Genomic DNA, 16,627 nt, shown 5'->3' with positions numbered 1-16,627 from the left:
GATATGAGCAAAAGCATTTCAGTGATAATAAAGAAGATTTTTTAGGAATAGTTTCTTCCTTGTAACCAGCAGCAAATGAAATATAGAAAAGCCCAATGGAAATCAGAATACAATAATAAGTAATCATTCTAAATCATACATTAGTGACAAGACAGTATAGCTGCAAAAATAGTATACTGTTGAAGAGCTAAAATTTGGAACATTTTCCATAACATGCCTAAATTTTTCAAGCAGTCAAACCAAGTTTGTGGGACAGAAAATGAAACACAGCCTTTTAACCAAATTCGCTAACATATACTCTTAATAAAAAAAAAAAACCTAGAACAAAGCATCTGAACATAAATATATTTTTGTTCTGCTTTTAACCTGTCTGCTCATTTTACTTATAGTCTTCACTGTACATTAGTAATCAAATACTGGAAATAAATCAAACCGTTTATCTCCTACTTTCTTTTTATCCCTATGACTTCAATCTTACCTGAATAATAGATCTCTACGTTACCCTCAAACCATCTACTCTACAGCATTTTTCCACTTGCTGTTGAGTTCCAGAACATGAGACGCTGTCACCCATTTCAGTTCCTTGCCTTCGAAATCAATAGGAGTTCAAAGTGTTTATTTTAGTCTGTACTTTGGAGGAGAGCCTAACAATTTCACACTAAACTGTAGTTCTGATCAGTGGACTTGGCCTAACAATCCCACCTCAGGTTAAGCCCTCCGGCGTGCTTAGCTCTTTCTGTGAGCCACAAGTAAACAGACTGACTGTTGTGCATAATGGAGGATATTTTTTTCATAGGTTCACTCAGCATGTGTCCTAAAGAATTATAGGATTATCTTCCCTCATGTCTTTCTTAAAACAGAATTAGGTATTCAGGGCAGTAATTTACTAAATACTGCATTACATGGTACTATATTATTTTTCCAGATTGACGTTTTCAGAAGCCTCAAGTTGCCTGTAATTCAAGGCTAGATATGCATTACCACATGCACGTAAACATTTGGATGTGCTGAATTCATGCTCAGATTTGAAATGTGTGCATTCAAATTTGTTATGTACATGGCAGGTAAGATGTACCAGGTAGGATCTAAATAGCTACCTGCAGTCGTAAGTACCTAATTTGTGAGGAGCGTTGGATAAGTGGGCATATAAAATAAGTGTGCATGGATGAGAGCAGAGCAGTTACAAGTATCTGTGAAAACCCATTCCTAAATTTGTGTCTGCAGAAATGTAAAAAAGTGGTTTGATCAGAACTTTTCTGATCAACAGTGTTTAGTATGCTTTTTACAACGGCTTGCCCTCCTCTAGAAAAAGTAGTGCATTAAAAGTTGCATGTATCCAAGTTAAATTCTTGAAGACCACTATATAATGAATTCTATGTCAGTATGCTACTCTGTAGACTTCAATCACATATGCACTGTAATTATCTGGTTCTGAGGGCAAATTTAGGGATCTGTTCCTGCAGGGAACTAACTGCCTGTATACAATTTCAGAAGTCAAATGCAAATTCAGAAGGAAAAATTGTCCCTTTTTTCATACTGATTTTGAACTTAATTAGTTTGACAAATTCTTGCAACTATTTGTAGACTCATGCTCTCATCAAGAGTTGACCTAAGCCCTATTACTTTTAATTAAGATTTCCTGATTATTCCTAAGGATTCAGTCACGGTTATTTGCAGATGAGAAATTCAGATTGTTACAGGCACAACTGAAAAGGTTTAGATAAAAACCACACCCGGTCTATACCCAGAGAACAGCTTAATGAGGGTACTTAGGAATCATTAATTAAGCAGAGGCTTTTCACCTTCAGGCTGATGGCTGAGATACAGTGTTGTATTTAGTAGCAGTACAAGTCTTTGGTAAGTGCCCTTAGTGAGAGAGCTCTACTCTTTGGAAGCTGAACTGATCGCCCTGGGTCCACATCCCGGGGACAGCCTCTAAAATACAAGTCATGCTGGCTCATGTCAGTGTAACAGGAGACTGGACTCTGGTGTTTCATGAACATTTAAAGAGAGCAACTGGCAAAGCTGCAGCTCCAAATAATCTCCAAGCCAGTGAGATGCATCTGCTCATATATGCTCTGCAAGTCCTCATTCATCATCTGCTGCCCTTTGTTATGTACAAAGCCTGTTGTAGTGCAATTATGTTCATCCATGCACAGCATATCAGAAATGCGATGTCCTATGCTGTTCAAGTGGTCACTGAGTGTGAGCAGCATAGTGATATCCCAGATCCCTTTTAATCATGCTGCTCTCAAATACTGGAGAGGCTAATCCCATCTTGGCCACTGAACGTGGCATCTCTTCAACCCGTTAAACTCAGTTCTCACTGGGACAGCTCAATACAGTAGTGCAGTATCAGTGCTGGTGTGCATATGCAGCCTGCATATACAATATACATATGTTAATATACAGTAGACACAGTCTGCATTATACTCATCCCTCATCTCTAGTAATGCTGTCTTAGTTCCGACTTTCCACCCACTGGTCTGGAGGTAGGAGTAACACAAGAAGCCATATTGTTGCTGTAGTCGACACTCACCCAGATGTATTATTTTGGAATGCTTCCTCTTTGGAAACTTGATGACAACGTGTTGACACTGAAACTTGCTAGTAAGACAAAGCTGATGCTTGCGAGTAGGTAGATCACAAAAAACACCCCTCACTTGGTGCTGTTTTCTACTTGCCTCAGCTCAGTCCAGAACTATTAATAAAACTGTTATGCATTCAGGGAAATATTTGCTGCCAACCATCATCAATCAAGATTCTCTTCAGATAGCACTCTCAAGATGTTTTTCTAGGTGAAACCTTCTAATCTCGCTCTTGAGTCCCACTAAAGGATGTTAAAATTTGTTAGCATAGGGCACCTTCAAGATTTTTCTTGTAGGGTTTGCAATGGAATTAGAAAAATCTGAAGATATAGGTGGACTGTCCCTTTTTAACAGAGCAGCTCATTTCACAGAAAGGGAAATGAAGGGCATGGGGAAATGTCCTAAGTGCTTTGCGACGTTATAAACCTATATCCCATTAATTCCTCAGTCTCTTTGATGAAGTGCACTGCCTGTGGTGCAAATTAGTGCCACTTTTGTGCATTGAACCTGTCCTCTTGAGAGAAGAAGTGCTCCAGAACCGCCTCCTCATTTCAAAAATACTACAGAATAGTTGTCAGTATTGACCTGAGCTAGATTAAACTAGCTACCTCGGAATATAAGGCTGTATATCCCATTAATAATCCCCTGAACTATCCAGTCTGCCACAACATAATACTGCAAAAAATAGGCAAACTACTCACAATAAATCTTCAAAAGCTTCTTCCAGTTTACTATGGAAACCTTACAAAATACACACAAAGTGATCCAGTTGATCTCCATTACTTGTATTATTAGCATTCGCCTATTTGTATTTTCTGGCTTATTAAAGGTAAACATAAAGGTAAGCCTTCTGTCCTTCTGTGAATGATTTGTGTGATGAAGCAAAGCAGGATCATATCCTGTGAATACAATTTTGCATAATCTGATAATTATTTGCATAATCTGGTTATAGGCTCAGATTTGTTTTAATAGGGTTATAATTGTTAAAATTCTAACATTCACAATACTTTTTGTGTCTAAGAAATTGTTTCAGTGATGGAAAAAATTTCTCAGTACTTACTGAGCTCAAATTTGAGGCCATATATGCAGGTGATATTAGGAAGTTACTTTTCATTTTCACTTGCTGCTGCCTGGCCAGTGGAAGAATTCCTGTTGGTGCAGTGGGGTCAGGGCATTAAAGAATAAGGCACCTTTCTAATAAGGTCAGGATTCTGCAGACTCCTCTTTCTTACACGAGAGTTTCTCTGCTTATTTGAATAGCTTCATTAACTACAGTGTAACTGTTGCGTACGAGAGCATCGTTCATGTGTAAATAATGGATATGAGGAAGACCACTATAATATCATCCATTAAAGTATAGTCCACTATGGTATAGCCCATTAAAGAGAATTAGTGTTAGGATTTCACTCCTAGCATTTTCGAGAAGGGATGATTTTTCTCTCCTTCACTCACTTCAGCAGGGGAAGAATGAATGTAGGATGCTACATCAAAGTCTCTCGCAAGTATTGAGTTTTAAGATCTGTCCTGCAAGGGCCTTTTAATAACGTTTAGGAAGCTGACAGGACAAACCGAGGTCTAGCTTAGCTAATGGAGATCTGTGGACAGGGCCAATTGGATGTTTATTTTTTTTCAGTCACGACTTAAATCTGTGGAAACATATGCTTGTCGTAGAAAATAAAATGCCAACAATCAAAATGGTATGATATTAATTCACCTTTAGAAATTAAAATGCTATCAGAATTTATTAATCAGGAATACTAACAGTGAATTTGAATACCTTTCTACAAAAGTAGAAAGGCATATATTCTAATGAAAATAAAAATAATTATAGACACAGCTAGCAGCTATACTTAAAGTTGAAGTTGTCTTACATTTTGCATTAAAAAAATCCTGTGTTCAGTGACTTTGAACTTTGCCAAAACATTAACTATTTGGGTGAAATTTTTCATGTTATGTGTGTGGCTCTGGCTGAATTCCTGGGGAACAGCTGCCTGTCAAAACCACAGTATGCCATAGTGTCATGGTTTAACCCCAGTTGGCAACCAAGCACCACACAGCCGCCCGCTCCCCCAAAAAAAAAAAAAAAAGAGTAATGAAAAGGAAAACAACAAAACCCTGGAAAAACAAGTGGTGCAACTGCTCACCACCCACCGACTGATGCCCAGCCAGTCCCCGAGCAGCAGTCACCCCCCCCCGGCCAGCTTTCCCCCAGTTTATGTACTGAGCATGACATCACATGGTATGGAATGTCCCTTTGGCCAGTTTGGGTCAGCTGTCCTGGCTGTGCCCCCTCCCAGCTTCTCACTGGCAGGGCATGAGAAGCTGAAAAGTCCTTGACTAGTGTAAGCACTACTTAGCAACAACTAAAACATCGGTGTGTTACCAACATTATTCTCACGCTAGATAATCCAAAGCACAGCACTATACCAGCTACTAGGAGGAAAATTAACTCTATCCCAGCCGAAACCAGGACACGTAGCCTGGTTTTGTTATAGATTCACCTTGGTAAATTTGATTGCATTATTTAAAAATAATCTGATATTTTCATTGTGAATGGTATTTTCAGTGCTACAAAGGAACATGGATATTGAGGCAAGTATTGCAGCAACTTCACTAAAATTTCAGCCCTGCCAGTTCTGAGGATACATCTGTGCACCTGCAGAATTCAGCTACAGGATTAGAGGAACAGGGAGAAAATGCTTTAAATTTTTATTTCAGTGGCACTTCTGGAGAGCAGATTGTGCCAAAAATGCAAAATTCACCAATTAATCCAAATCACAGCTGTTCAAGATTGAATTACTTGAAAAGAAAAAAACCAGTCTCTAAATCATGTCATGATTTAATGGGACTCAGGTACAAGCATAGTCACAGATGTATGCAGATGTAAGGAAGCTAATACACCGGGCTTGAAATGTGTCAACAAAACTGAGGAGGGGAGGGCATAGCTGCATGATGGGCACCTCAACTAAGTGGCTAGTTTCTTCTACCTTTCTGTGCAAGGTTACTTTAGTATCTGCAGCCTTTGCTTTTGCGTCCCGTAATTGCAGCAAAGTCACTTGTTCTCTGAAGTGTTTTGAAACCCTTTTGAGGCTTTCTGTGTTTTCTTCCTGTGCGTAACCATGCCAGTACTCACAACACACACACGCATACACATATGGTTAACAAAGAGAAAAGTCTTGAACATTTTTAGTCACTTAACCAAAAGCAGATGTTCATAGTCATTCTCTTCCGTTCCCTTTTAAAATATATGAATGAATGCGGTGCTCAAGAAACCAGCAATAATATCAGTTGCTTAAGGTTGGCATAGCATGAACAGAAGCTTCCTGTAATGCTCAGTGCTCAAGGCCTCGTGCAGTTCAAGCAAACTTGCCTGATCTTTCCTTCCAGCTGCAGAACCAGAGGACACCACCCCTGGTCCTGCTGCCGGAGTGCGGAGGCAACGCGTGACCTTGTTTTCTTAATCTCTTCCACCTGCTGGCAGCTCAGAGCTGGATGTCTCATGAGGCCGACCGATGCGGTGAGCATCCCTACTGAGCTCTCTCCCTGCAACTCTGCTTTTGGCTTGGGAGGCTCCCAAGTTTTTCTTAGCAGAGAGTCCCAGTCACAGACCATCCTGTCATCTGCTCGGTGCAAGGGAGAACTTGCCTGCGAGTAACAGGTGTAGTGCATGCCTGCCGAGCACAGAGCAGCACATCGCAGCCACCCTCCAGCCAGCAGCTACCTGCCAAGGCACACCTGGAGGTGTGAGATGCGGTGTAGAGGCACTGTAGCTGCGTAAGTATGGTGCCTCTTTTCAAGGCTCATTAGCGCAGTGCAGGCCTGTGCTGTTCTGGCTGAGCTGCTTTTAGTCCCCTAGTAGCCATGGCTGACAGCTGCTCAGGAGTGTTTACACCACACTCCAGTGCACCACGTAGCCCAGTCTAATAGGGGAGGTAGGTACTTTGCCTGCTGCCAAACAGAACAACTTTGTTTGCATATTCAGACATGCAAGGGCACACACTCCAGCCTGGGGAAGCGTTGTGGGATCTGCAGTTCTTCAATGGCTTACCTGTGTTCAAAATTAAAAGCTGAGTATGTCTTTTAACAGGGATTGTAATGGCTTTGTGTTCATGCTGCTTTTCTTTAGATGCTGTTCAGTGCGCAACAGCCAGATGCTACCTGTAACTGCTATGTACAGCACTGGGTTGATAACTGTGGTGAATCACTAGGGAAATGGGTTTTAATAACAAAATCCCAAACATCTCGACTTTGGATTACATGGCTGTTCGGTTCTATAACTAGAGGAAAATAAAAAGAAAACCTAGGCAGCCTAAGCCATTGAGATATTAACCTAACAAAACTTATTCCATCTGTCCTGTTTAGTATTCTGTTTTCTCCTCTGCCCTTCTTAATGCAGAAATATTTGCTTGAGGCAAATCTGTAAAAAGACCATATTAGGAGAATTGCATAATATCCCCTAAAAATAGGAAGCAAGAATCTAGAACTATAGAAATTCATTTTACTCAGATAAATGAATGACTGAACATGAAAACAAAATTGTTAGCAAGTTACTGTACTGCCATGAAAGGTAAGTCAGTCAGTTCAGTTGTCTTGGCTGGGTGTCATATTTTGTGCTGTGCTCACTGGGAGACTAATTGCTTGAAATAAATATTTGAAGATCTCTGTGTCTGGTGCTTGTAAGCTGTTTGATCGGTTTGGTGTTTCTGATAGGATCTGGTTTTTATAAAACTTTTAAGATTACCATTAGGCAGTTTTTGTGCCGTATTGTCCCAGCCATATAAGTGCAGTGAGAAATGGGGCTTAATTAAGTCTAATCTTTACTAACATAAGGATCTGGGAATGATCTAGCAATAATTCATATGGTACAGGTCATCTTTCCTTCTTTCCACACTTGTTTTTGCTCGTTTTGGGAGGATTACTCCCAGCCCCCCACTTCACCCCCCAATCAAATTTTCTCTTAATTTTAAGATTGAAGATGGAGGGAGGAGGTTTTTCTCTAACTGTATTGCACTTTATCAACTTTTGGGACTGTTTCTCAGATTTCTGAAGTGATGTCTGCTGCTAAGTGTGTTTCCATCTACAACTATCAAGAGACCCAAGTCTCTGCACTGGACACCTGTTAGACCAGAGCTAATTTGATCCATCGTTACCCAGTGGTCTGGGAAAAGACACCATTCCCAGCCCACCTGGTACTGTCCAGAAGAGACTGGACAGTGCTACCTCGTTGGTGACCGAAGAGCTGGAAAGCTGGCTTTAGCAAAACAGGGACCTACATGTGTCCCAGCCCCTCTTCCCAGAGGATTCCTCTTGCCTACCCTGTGGTGAAGCCTTTTCTTTTCAACCCCCTTTCCTCCTGAAGGAATGCGTGGAAACGATCTCAGGACACCCACCATCCCATTTTCCCTTTCCTGACCAGAAAACAAACCTCCCTGCTTTGAGGTTGCCCTCTATCTCTTGTTTCTGATGCTTAAGTACTCAAAACCAGCAAGAATCTATCAATGTTGAGGGATAAGGGGACTTTTTAAATGCCATGTGTGTTCCCTTAAGAAAGCCAGAGCTTTGTGAAGGTGAGCTAGGTAGATCTGTCACTGCACAGTGTTGCCCACTGAGCAGCTGTCTTCTGGTTTTGGTTGGGGCCTGACTCATGATTTCTGAATGCTTGAACTGGCATCCAGAGGGTGGCTGGGCCCAAAGGCAGTCGGGATGTCCTGCAGTGCTCAGGACTGCCTGGGGTCCGCCGCCCTGCCCAGCTGGGGCAAAGCTGGGGGGGAAAGCCAGACAAGACCCCTGTAGGAAAATGGGGTCAAACTGTGTGATTTTAGGACAGGTACAAAGCTATGGGGGACAGGAGCTTAGGGCTGGGAGGTGATGGGATCTGAAGGGACTGGCTGATAAACTGTTCATTGCACTGCAGCCTGTAAAACTCTGTGTGTGTTTCCCCAGTGTGTATTTGGGCACAAGGGGATAATTGGTTTGCTTTATTTAATGTCTCCCAGCTGAAAAACTTGTGATTTGATTCTTACTGTGCTGGGTGTTATCTACATAGCTTTGGAGACTAGCGCCAGCAGTATCTTGGTAATGCTTGTTTTTAAAAGATACTTTCTTCACTCTACAAAGTGGGATGACAGCACTGTAGTGCTTTTATGCAGAATGACAACCGACAATTTCATGCCCCAAGCTTGTATCTTGAGGGCTGATTCAGCACAGAAAAAAAAAAAAAAGAAGCCAAAAAAATGATCCGACTTCTTTTTTATAGGATTGTGCAAAGCTGATTGTTTTTATAGCTTAAATAGCTTTGCACCCTGGCTGTATGGTATGGGTTTCAAAATTACTCTCTGCTGAATTGGATCCTTATTTTAGTGGCCTGTGTCTCTGACCCGCACTTTGCTTATCTTCCCTGTTGAAAGTAATTTATACTCCAGCGTGGCATAGTACTACTGTGCTAATAAGAAAAAACTATTGACAGTTGTGATAGATGCACCCACCACTTAGTGAGCACAGAAGAGTTAAGCTGATTGCATTTTTACAGTCTGTATATTCCTCTGCTTATTGTCTGTGTCCTGCTGTTGGAAAAACAGGTTAGTTGCATAGTAAATCTCTCTAATCAACACAAGAGAAGAACAAAAAGAACAAACACCCTCATTTGTTATAGCTACTTCAGAAGCGTGGTCATTTGAAGGATGTATTCTGGGAGATCTGTCTCTCTTCTTCAGAAAGGCTTGTTAATATGGGCATGACTAACCAGGCATCTCAGGAGAGGACAAAGGCACACTCATTAAAATTAGCTGAAAAAACAACCCACATAACAGATATCTATCGTAATGATACTTCTGTTGTCTCTCACTGTAATGTCTAAGCAGTATGTTCCATAAAGCACATAAGGCCCAACGTGTGTAGCTAACAGAAAGGGACTGGTTTCTGAGTTCGGACGCTCATTCTGTACCTGTTTGCATTCGGGTCTGATGTATTCCATTCCCTTTACATGCTTCTCCTTCCCTTCCCTCCGAATTAAAGCTCATCTCTGTTTGGAGCCATCCCCAGTCAGACCTTTTCCTTGCTGTGAGTAACTTAGATATGCATGCTGCAGTGGATATATAAAAATATTGCTGGATGACAAGCCGTAAATAACATGTTTACTGACTCCTGGTGAGATACCACTGCAGTGTTTAATGCATTTATTAACCATGTAGTGCTGTGATTTGTAGAAGCTGGATGCATAATTGCAAGATAGCATTTCTGTCTGCAAAGGATGGAGATAGAAGGATTTAGGGGATGGGAAGCAGAGTTTTACTAGGTTTGGGAGGATCTTATGATGGTTATTAGGTGCAGGACAAGAGAAGACTGGGTTAGGGTGTGTCTGAGCAAGGACATATGACTGAACTCATCTAGGAGCCGTTGAGATTAGAAGGAAACATGGAGGTCCACAGAGTCCTGTGTCCGGAGGAGAAATACCTCTATAAGCAATATTCCTTTCTCCTTTCAGAAAACCACTAGCTCCTCTGCTGGCCCTGATTCTCCTTTCTTTCTGGGAAAGAAATAAGTAATATTCTGCTTCTGATTATGAGAATATTTTTCTTTTCTGGACATGCAGTTGGTTTCTCTACCAGCCCTTGACTAAGTCCAACACTTTAGTTCAAATATTAAAAGCTAAAGGTTGCAAAGACCAAAACAAGGCTTGTGTGACTAACGTACGGGATACTGAAGAGCTCATCAGGAGGTGCATGAATATGATTATCTCTAAATATCATCTGTTGCTTGTGCTACCACAGTAATAAGATTCTCTGTAAAAGCAGATGTTCATTTTTACGGAATATAAAAGCTTAAGTGAGTGCAAGGTTGTTGGCAGTATGGGGGCAGCTTCATCAGAGTAGCCCACATTACTGAATTATAGTTCCCTGCAAAGCCGGGGTGAGTCTCAACCCGTCTTACATAACTTTGTTTTACAGTCAGAGGCATGTCACAGCTGAGTGTATAAGTCATTAGCAAATGCTATTTTACCTCAGTAGAAAAGATCTCATACCTCTTTCCATATGTTTAACCAGTTATTTTAAGCTGCTTTTCTTTCACTGTTTTTTTTATTATTATTTTTATCAGCCCAGCCCTGCTTGTGTTTTGTTTAATGACAAAATTCCCATAGATCTTTTTGTCACCAGATACGAGCTTTATATTAAAATTCAAAAAAGTATAAGTTCAAATACAGACTTATTAGCCATTTGTGTGTGCTATTTTACTCCCGTGGAATTAGGTACTTCCAGCAAATTTGAAGGTACCTTCTTGCCTGTATGTTAGGCACGTAGGAGACATGAGATGGGGGTTGGCAGTGAATCTTTGGCATCTTGCATAACGAACAGCTCTTATTTCCCAAATTTGTTGATGGCATAGATATTCCCTGTCAGAATTCTTTGCAGCTGTACGTGATGGGCACACATTTCTATTGTTTAATTTTTTAGGATAATGGAAGGAGTTGTAAGGTAAATATCTAATGGCTGAGGATACCCTTCATAATTCAAATGCATGTCTCCCAGTCTGGTTGTATTTCCACCAAGGCTATCAGCAGAACCTCCAAGCCCTGTTTTTTTATAAGGCGTTCACTCACTGTAGCACAAATACATCGGTTCTGCTACACGTGGAGTCCTTTCTGCTCAAGAGTAGGGCAGGAAGAATTTTCCCCTTAGGTTGTAATTACAGGATATACACTTTCTATAGCACTCTCTTCAACACATAGGTGTTTTTTTTCCCCATTACTTGTGATTTAGTGATGCACTGTTGTATTATAGTAGTGCAGCCTATGCCAGCATTTCCATTATAACCTGTTTTTACAGGTTTATAACTCAACAGTAAAAACGTACTCTTCCAATTTGAAACTTGGCATATAATGTCTCATCTCATCCTCAGAATGATAGTTTTTTCTTTCCCTCTGACATTCCCCCCCCAAAAAAAAAGAGGTTGCATTTTTGCTGTATTTTTAAATGGAAGATATTGTCCTTTCTGTTTTGATAAGAGAAAAGCCTGCCTGTTTATTAAAATTACTTTTCAATTCTAAGAAAGGAGGACTTTATAATAGAGGATGCATGTGAATAAGTGTTGTTGATGTTAGTCTGACTACATTAAGTATATGGATACCGAGAGGTATTACCTTCCAAATGAAAGCTAGGCAATAGTGATCAAAATTATTGAAAAGCTTTTTTTATGTTGATTTTGTTTCTGTTGATTTTACCCTTAAAATAGTGTTCTCAAAGGTAAATATGTTTTAGCTGTTGCACTCTATCAGGCTGAATGAAGTAAAGGAAGACTGCATATAGACAAAATAATTATATTTTTCTCTGTTCTCATTTGAGAAACACAGTACAGAAAGAACATAAATTCTAACTTTGGTGTTGAGACCAGCTACCAAGAGTAGACTTATAGTTAGCACAGTGTTATGAATCCAAAGCAGGTATAAGCAGCAAAGCACAATGTTTCCAATAGACAGATGCTTGTGTAGACTAGGAAATTTAACACTGAATGACAAACTAAGAAATAACAAGCTTGTACGGTCCTTACAGTTTACACTGTCAAGATCTGAACCTCTGAACCTGAGGCCTCTGAAGCCTCACATTCCAATTCAATGTAGTATGGGTGTTTAGGATATAAGAAAATCAGGATTGAAATTCAGTTTCTCCTTCTTTATCCATCTCCTTGGAGCCAACAATTTAGGAGTTGAAATCTACCCACTTGCCATTAAAGGAAGTTTCCTAACCTCTGTGAATACCACCACCACTGCAAACACGGCAGGAAGGCTGCACTGTGTTGCTTCTTGTAGCAAATTTACCTCCAGACATTTCTTTTTCCATTTAGGTAGTTAAATTTATGCTTACCATAACCACTTTAATAGTACTAATTAGAAGAAAGGGTATGTAAGAGAGAGATTTCATGGAGGCTGTTTATTAATTAATTGAGCTATTATTTTGTCATATATTTGAAAACTATCAACATATATACAGTATGCATTCTTACTATAGCTAAACTGTCTTCCTCTTAAATCCCAGCTGTTTCAGTTTTTCAGTTGTCTCTAATATATCTATTTATAAATATAGAAGTATCATGAAAAGCAGGGAATGTGCTTCCTAATGAGAAGTTCAGTTCCTTCATTTGGATTCTAAAATCAGAAATTAGGTCAAAGAATATTTTATATCCGTAGGCAGCACCAATGGCTCTCAGATATAAAATAAAACAGCTGTATGTGGAACAGAATTTTTTGAGAGTATAAAATCAGAATGCTCAGCATTTCCTCGCATCAGCTTCAGTCCAGTCCATCTCTGCCAAAACCAGTGGGATTCTGCAGTGTAAAATGAATGCAACACACTGAGATTCAGATCCTCATTTTTTGCAGGAGATAAATTGCAAGTCCAACAAAACTTCCAGGAAGTATCAGACATGCTCAGTGCAGTCAGTAGTTTCGGTGTGTAAATCCAATTCTTTGTTATAAGACTTGATTGTACATTTAACATTGGTAGCTCCTATAAAAGAGTGCTGTTTATGTTTCTGGAATATACAAAGAAAGAAATGATATTGAGAGTCACTGAAGTACTTAAATCAACCACGGCACCATTTATTGAAAATATCTTCAGCACCATGGGGATTGCTATTGCTGTTATAGAAAAGCAGAAAACTCCCAGCCCAGTCATGTTCACTTGAGCAATGGAAATATTAAACAGCTTATGGTGCTAGACAGAGTGCACACTATTGCTTTCATTTTGTATGATGCTGGCACCAGAAATGTTTCTTACTTGAGTCAGTGTGGAGAGCACACAGTAATAGGAACAGACGGATGCTCATCATAAGACATGGCTGAAGATATAACAGATTCATTCTTTGATCATCTAAAATATTCCTGCATTTAATAATATTCCATGTATAATAATCATTGAACGCAATGTAAACAAACAGCTTACTTTAAGTTACAGGTATATATTTTAAAAGACATTAAATGTTCCTTTTGTAACTTTCTAGAAGAGACTGTGGCAGCCATGCAATGTATTAAAATTACATTTATATTTTCATAGTAATACATGGAGAAATTGCAAGAATCATTAAGGATAAAATACTCCTGTGTTGTATATTTTCCTAAAACTGAGGCATATGATAGATTTTTTGTTCATATGCAGTGGTATTATGGTAATTATTAACTGTCATATTTAATTTCTTCTCATGAACATCCAGCACCATTTTTAAGGGGCCGCAGAACATAACATGTTCTCTGCAGCTGATGGCACTCATCATTGTAATTATTAAGTACCCCTAGCTGACTGTTTGAAGTTTTGCTGTAAATTCAAATCAGAATGTGAATGTTATTGGAAAACATGCGGTTATATTTGGAGAGTTTATTTGCTAATCAAGTGCAAATCACTGTCAAAATTATAGGAGTATGACAACCCATGCAAATTTATCTAATTGTTTTGTGCTGCTGTATGTATAAGTTGTACAGGGAATAAATTTTGCATTTGTTCATAGGCACAGAAGAAGCGGAAATCCAATGAATCTGTAGATACAGAGCTCTGTCTTAATGAGGTAAGAGTGTGGGTCCTGTATATTTCACAGCACAGGTATCTCCCCATAATATAAAACGTTCAAAGTCTGTCAAGATTATAATGGGCTTACCTCACATTAAAGTCTTGTTAGCTTTGTTATGTTTGGATACCATAATGTATTAAAGAATGATCTTACTCAGAAATCTGGATCTGGGCTCAAAGTGGCCTCTGCTGACTTTATATTTTAATAGCTGTGTAGTACATGTTTAGGCAGATCCCATGGTAATTACTGTTGCACCTAGCAAGTATAATTAGTTAATAATCTGCAGGAACACAAGATGATATGGCTTTTAACAAATGCAGAAGCATACTAGACATCATTCTGTGGCTAGCAAAAATGACCAATTTCGGGCGTGAGATGATACTCGTATCAGGAGACGTGATGCTCCTACATCAGGAGACAGACTGACAGCCCCAAGAGACATGAACCTCCTAGTGCTGTTTGAGTAGTCTGCTCAGCCTGACTTCCAAGGCCCCCTTTCAGACATAAACATTACATCAGTTTCCATGTCTGTCAGTCCATATCCTTTGTACTGAGTCTCTCAGGAAGCTTTATAATTAGTGATGTACATAAATTAATTTTTACAATGTGGAAGCACATAGCCTAGGCATTGGAGCAAGACCAGCTGTGCAGGCGTAAGCCACCAAAAGGATGTGACCGTATCTTTCAGGTTCTTCCTCACCAGTCCAGATTTGCCCAGTTCTTCTAAACAATGACAGTTCTGTAGCCCATTCCTAATTCTTTAGGTTCTATTAAGAATTTCCTGTGGATACTAGAATGAAGCCTAATAACATGTGAGGGAACAATGCAGATCTGTTGACGACTTGTGCTGGCTAAAAGACCCTACACAAGAAGGCCCTAGTAACTGTAGCTTACCGTAAGAACTGCTGGTCCATCTTATCCCATACTCTGTGACAGTTTCCAAAAAGCAGATGCCCAGGGCTGAGTATAAGAAAACATATTGTGATAATTCCTCCAATGCTTCTACTACCTCCAACAGTTTACATCTCGAGGCCTTCCAGTTAGCCAGTCCTAGCAGGTGATAGCAAAGCGAGGGAATGGCACGGGGATTTATCCATGAGTGCCTCCATGGCTCTGTAGACAGTCATTCATGTGGAAACTGGTGCTCTATTCTCAGTCTTTGTATCGGCTCGTCTGGGTACTTCCCAGAGTACAAACCTTGGCCCATTGCCTCTCCAGGAGGGGGGGAGGCTTGTCCCCTCTGTAGGGTCTGAGCGACTTTGCATGGAGTAGGTTGGACTTAATGACCTTAGAGGTCCCTTCTAGTCTAAATTGTTCTGATTCTGTGATTATACCTGTTTGTTTGTTTTTTTAAAATAAGGATGATAAGCAATCAGAAATATTCCTGTTGCACCTTCTCCTTAAATAGCTCACTATAATCTGCCAATCTGTACTTGCATATGCATGCAGTTTAATTATTGGTAGCAAACAAGACAAGGAATGTAAATAATGCAGCAATTAAGGGGAAAAAGGCATGAGAAAGATAATTTTTCATAAGCTAGAAACCTCTGTCTTTCCTGATCCCATGGATTAGATTTTATCTATTGTTATCCAGAAGTAACCTGTTATCAAACAAAGTTGTTCTGTTGACTGTGCAGGAGATGCAGTTTCTCTGCGGGTCCTGAATTTGCTTTTTAAAATAAACTGGCATGATAAACACAGATTGCTAAAAAAATTGCCATACTTAACAAGGGTAGGTTTACACATGGAACCACTGCTAAAGTAGGGATTTTTTAATACTTTCTTCTTGTTTTTCGAATTGTGCTGTACTGGTGTTTTTATCCCGTAAACTAACTTTAAAATACTGTCGTTTTAACATCTGTTTTTATGCCTTTTGTATCTTTCAATCTGTGACAGTGATATATAGGTAACAGTGGAGGGTGGGATGCAAACAAACAAAAGATGGATTTTGTGATGTAGATTTAAATATTTTGCAATGACAATGTGTAATGGTGACCAAGGAAAGTATTGTGTCTTGCAGAATGCTATTGGGAAAGACAACACAGCAGGAGTCTCCACCAGCCACATATCTTCGGAGAATTCGCTCGCTCTTCCTAGAAGCTTCTATCTAAGCACACCGCTCACTCTGATGACACTTGCACTCTCGCTCTGTTTGTTCCTAAGCTCATCAGTCGTTTTGTAGCTGCATTACAAAAGGACATGTTAAAAAAAAAAAAAAAAAAAATCTGTTTCCTGTCCTCTGTTGTTTATCTGGAATTCCAGGTCTGGGAGCTAAGCTGAGGCGCTCCTGCTAGAACAGTTTCAGTCAGCTGGAATTTTTTTTTTCTCTCTAAAAAAGCTTCTTGTGATACTTAGAGGCTTTGTGAAATACTTGGTGCAGTGCTACATTCCAAACCCAAAAAGCTTTTGGGCATGCAGTGTTTTAAGAGACAGAGTGTAAATTTGTCTGTAAAGCGACCTGGTTGGATTCTTTTAATAATTATTAT

The 16,627-nt window shown here is 39.8% G+C and overlaps 1 protein-coding gene across 1 annotated transcript in view; it reads left to right on the top strand.

Annotated features, from left to right (window-relative positions):
* Positions 1–16,323, top strand: part of GFRA1 (GDNF family receptor alpha 1) — a 151,094-nt gene extending 134,771 nt beyond the window's left edge. The window contains exons 8-9 of the mRNA XM_009277900.1: positions 14,082–14,138; positions 16,162–16,323. Of these exons, the coding sequence (XP_009276175.1) occupies positions 14,082–14,138; positions 16,162–16,323 (219 nt within the window). The remainder of the gene's footprint in view (positions 1–14,081; positions 14,139–16,161) is intronic.
* Positions 16,324–16,627: the final 304 nt, after the last annotated feature.

This window comes from Aptenodytes forsteri, unplaced genomic scaffold (assembly GCF_000699145.1).
Source record: "Aptenodytes forsteri isolate BGI_AS27 unplaced genomic scaffold, ASM69914v1 Scaffold15, whole genome shotgun sequence".
Lineage (NCBI taxonomy): Eukaryota > Metazoa > Chordata > Aves > Sphenisciformes > Spheniscidae > Aptenodytes > Aptenodytes forsteri.
The sequence above is the reverse complement of the archived record's forward strand: the minus strand, read 5'-3'. Positions and strand labels throughout refer to the sequence as shown.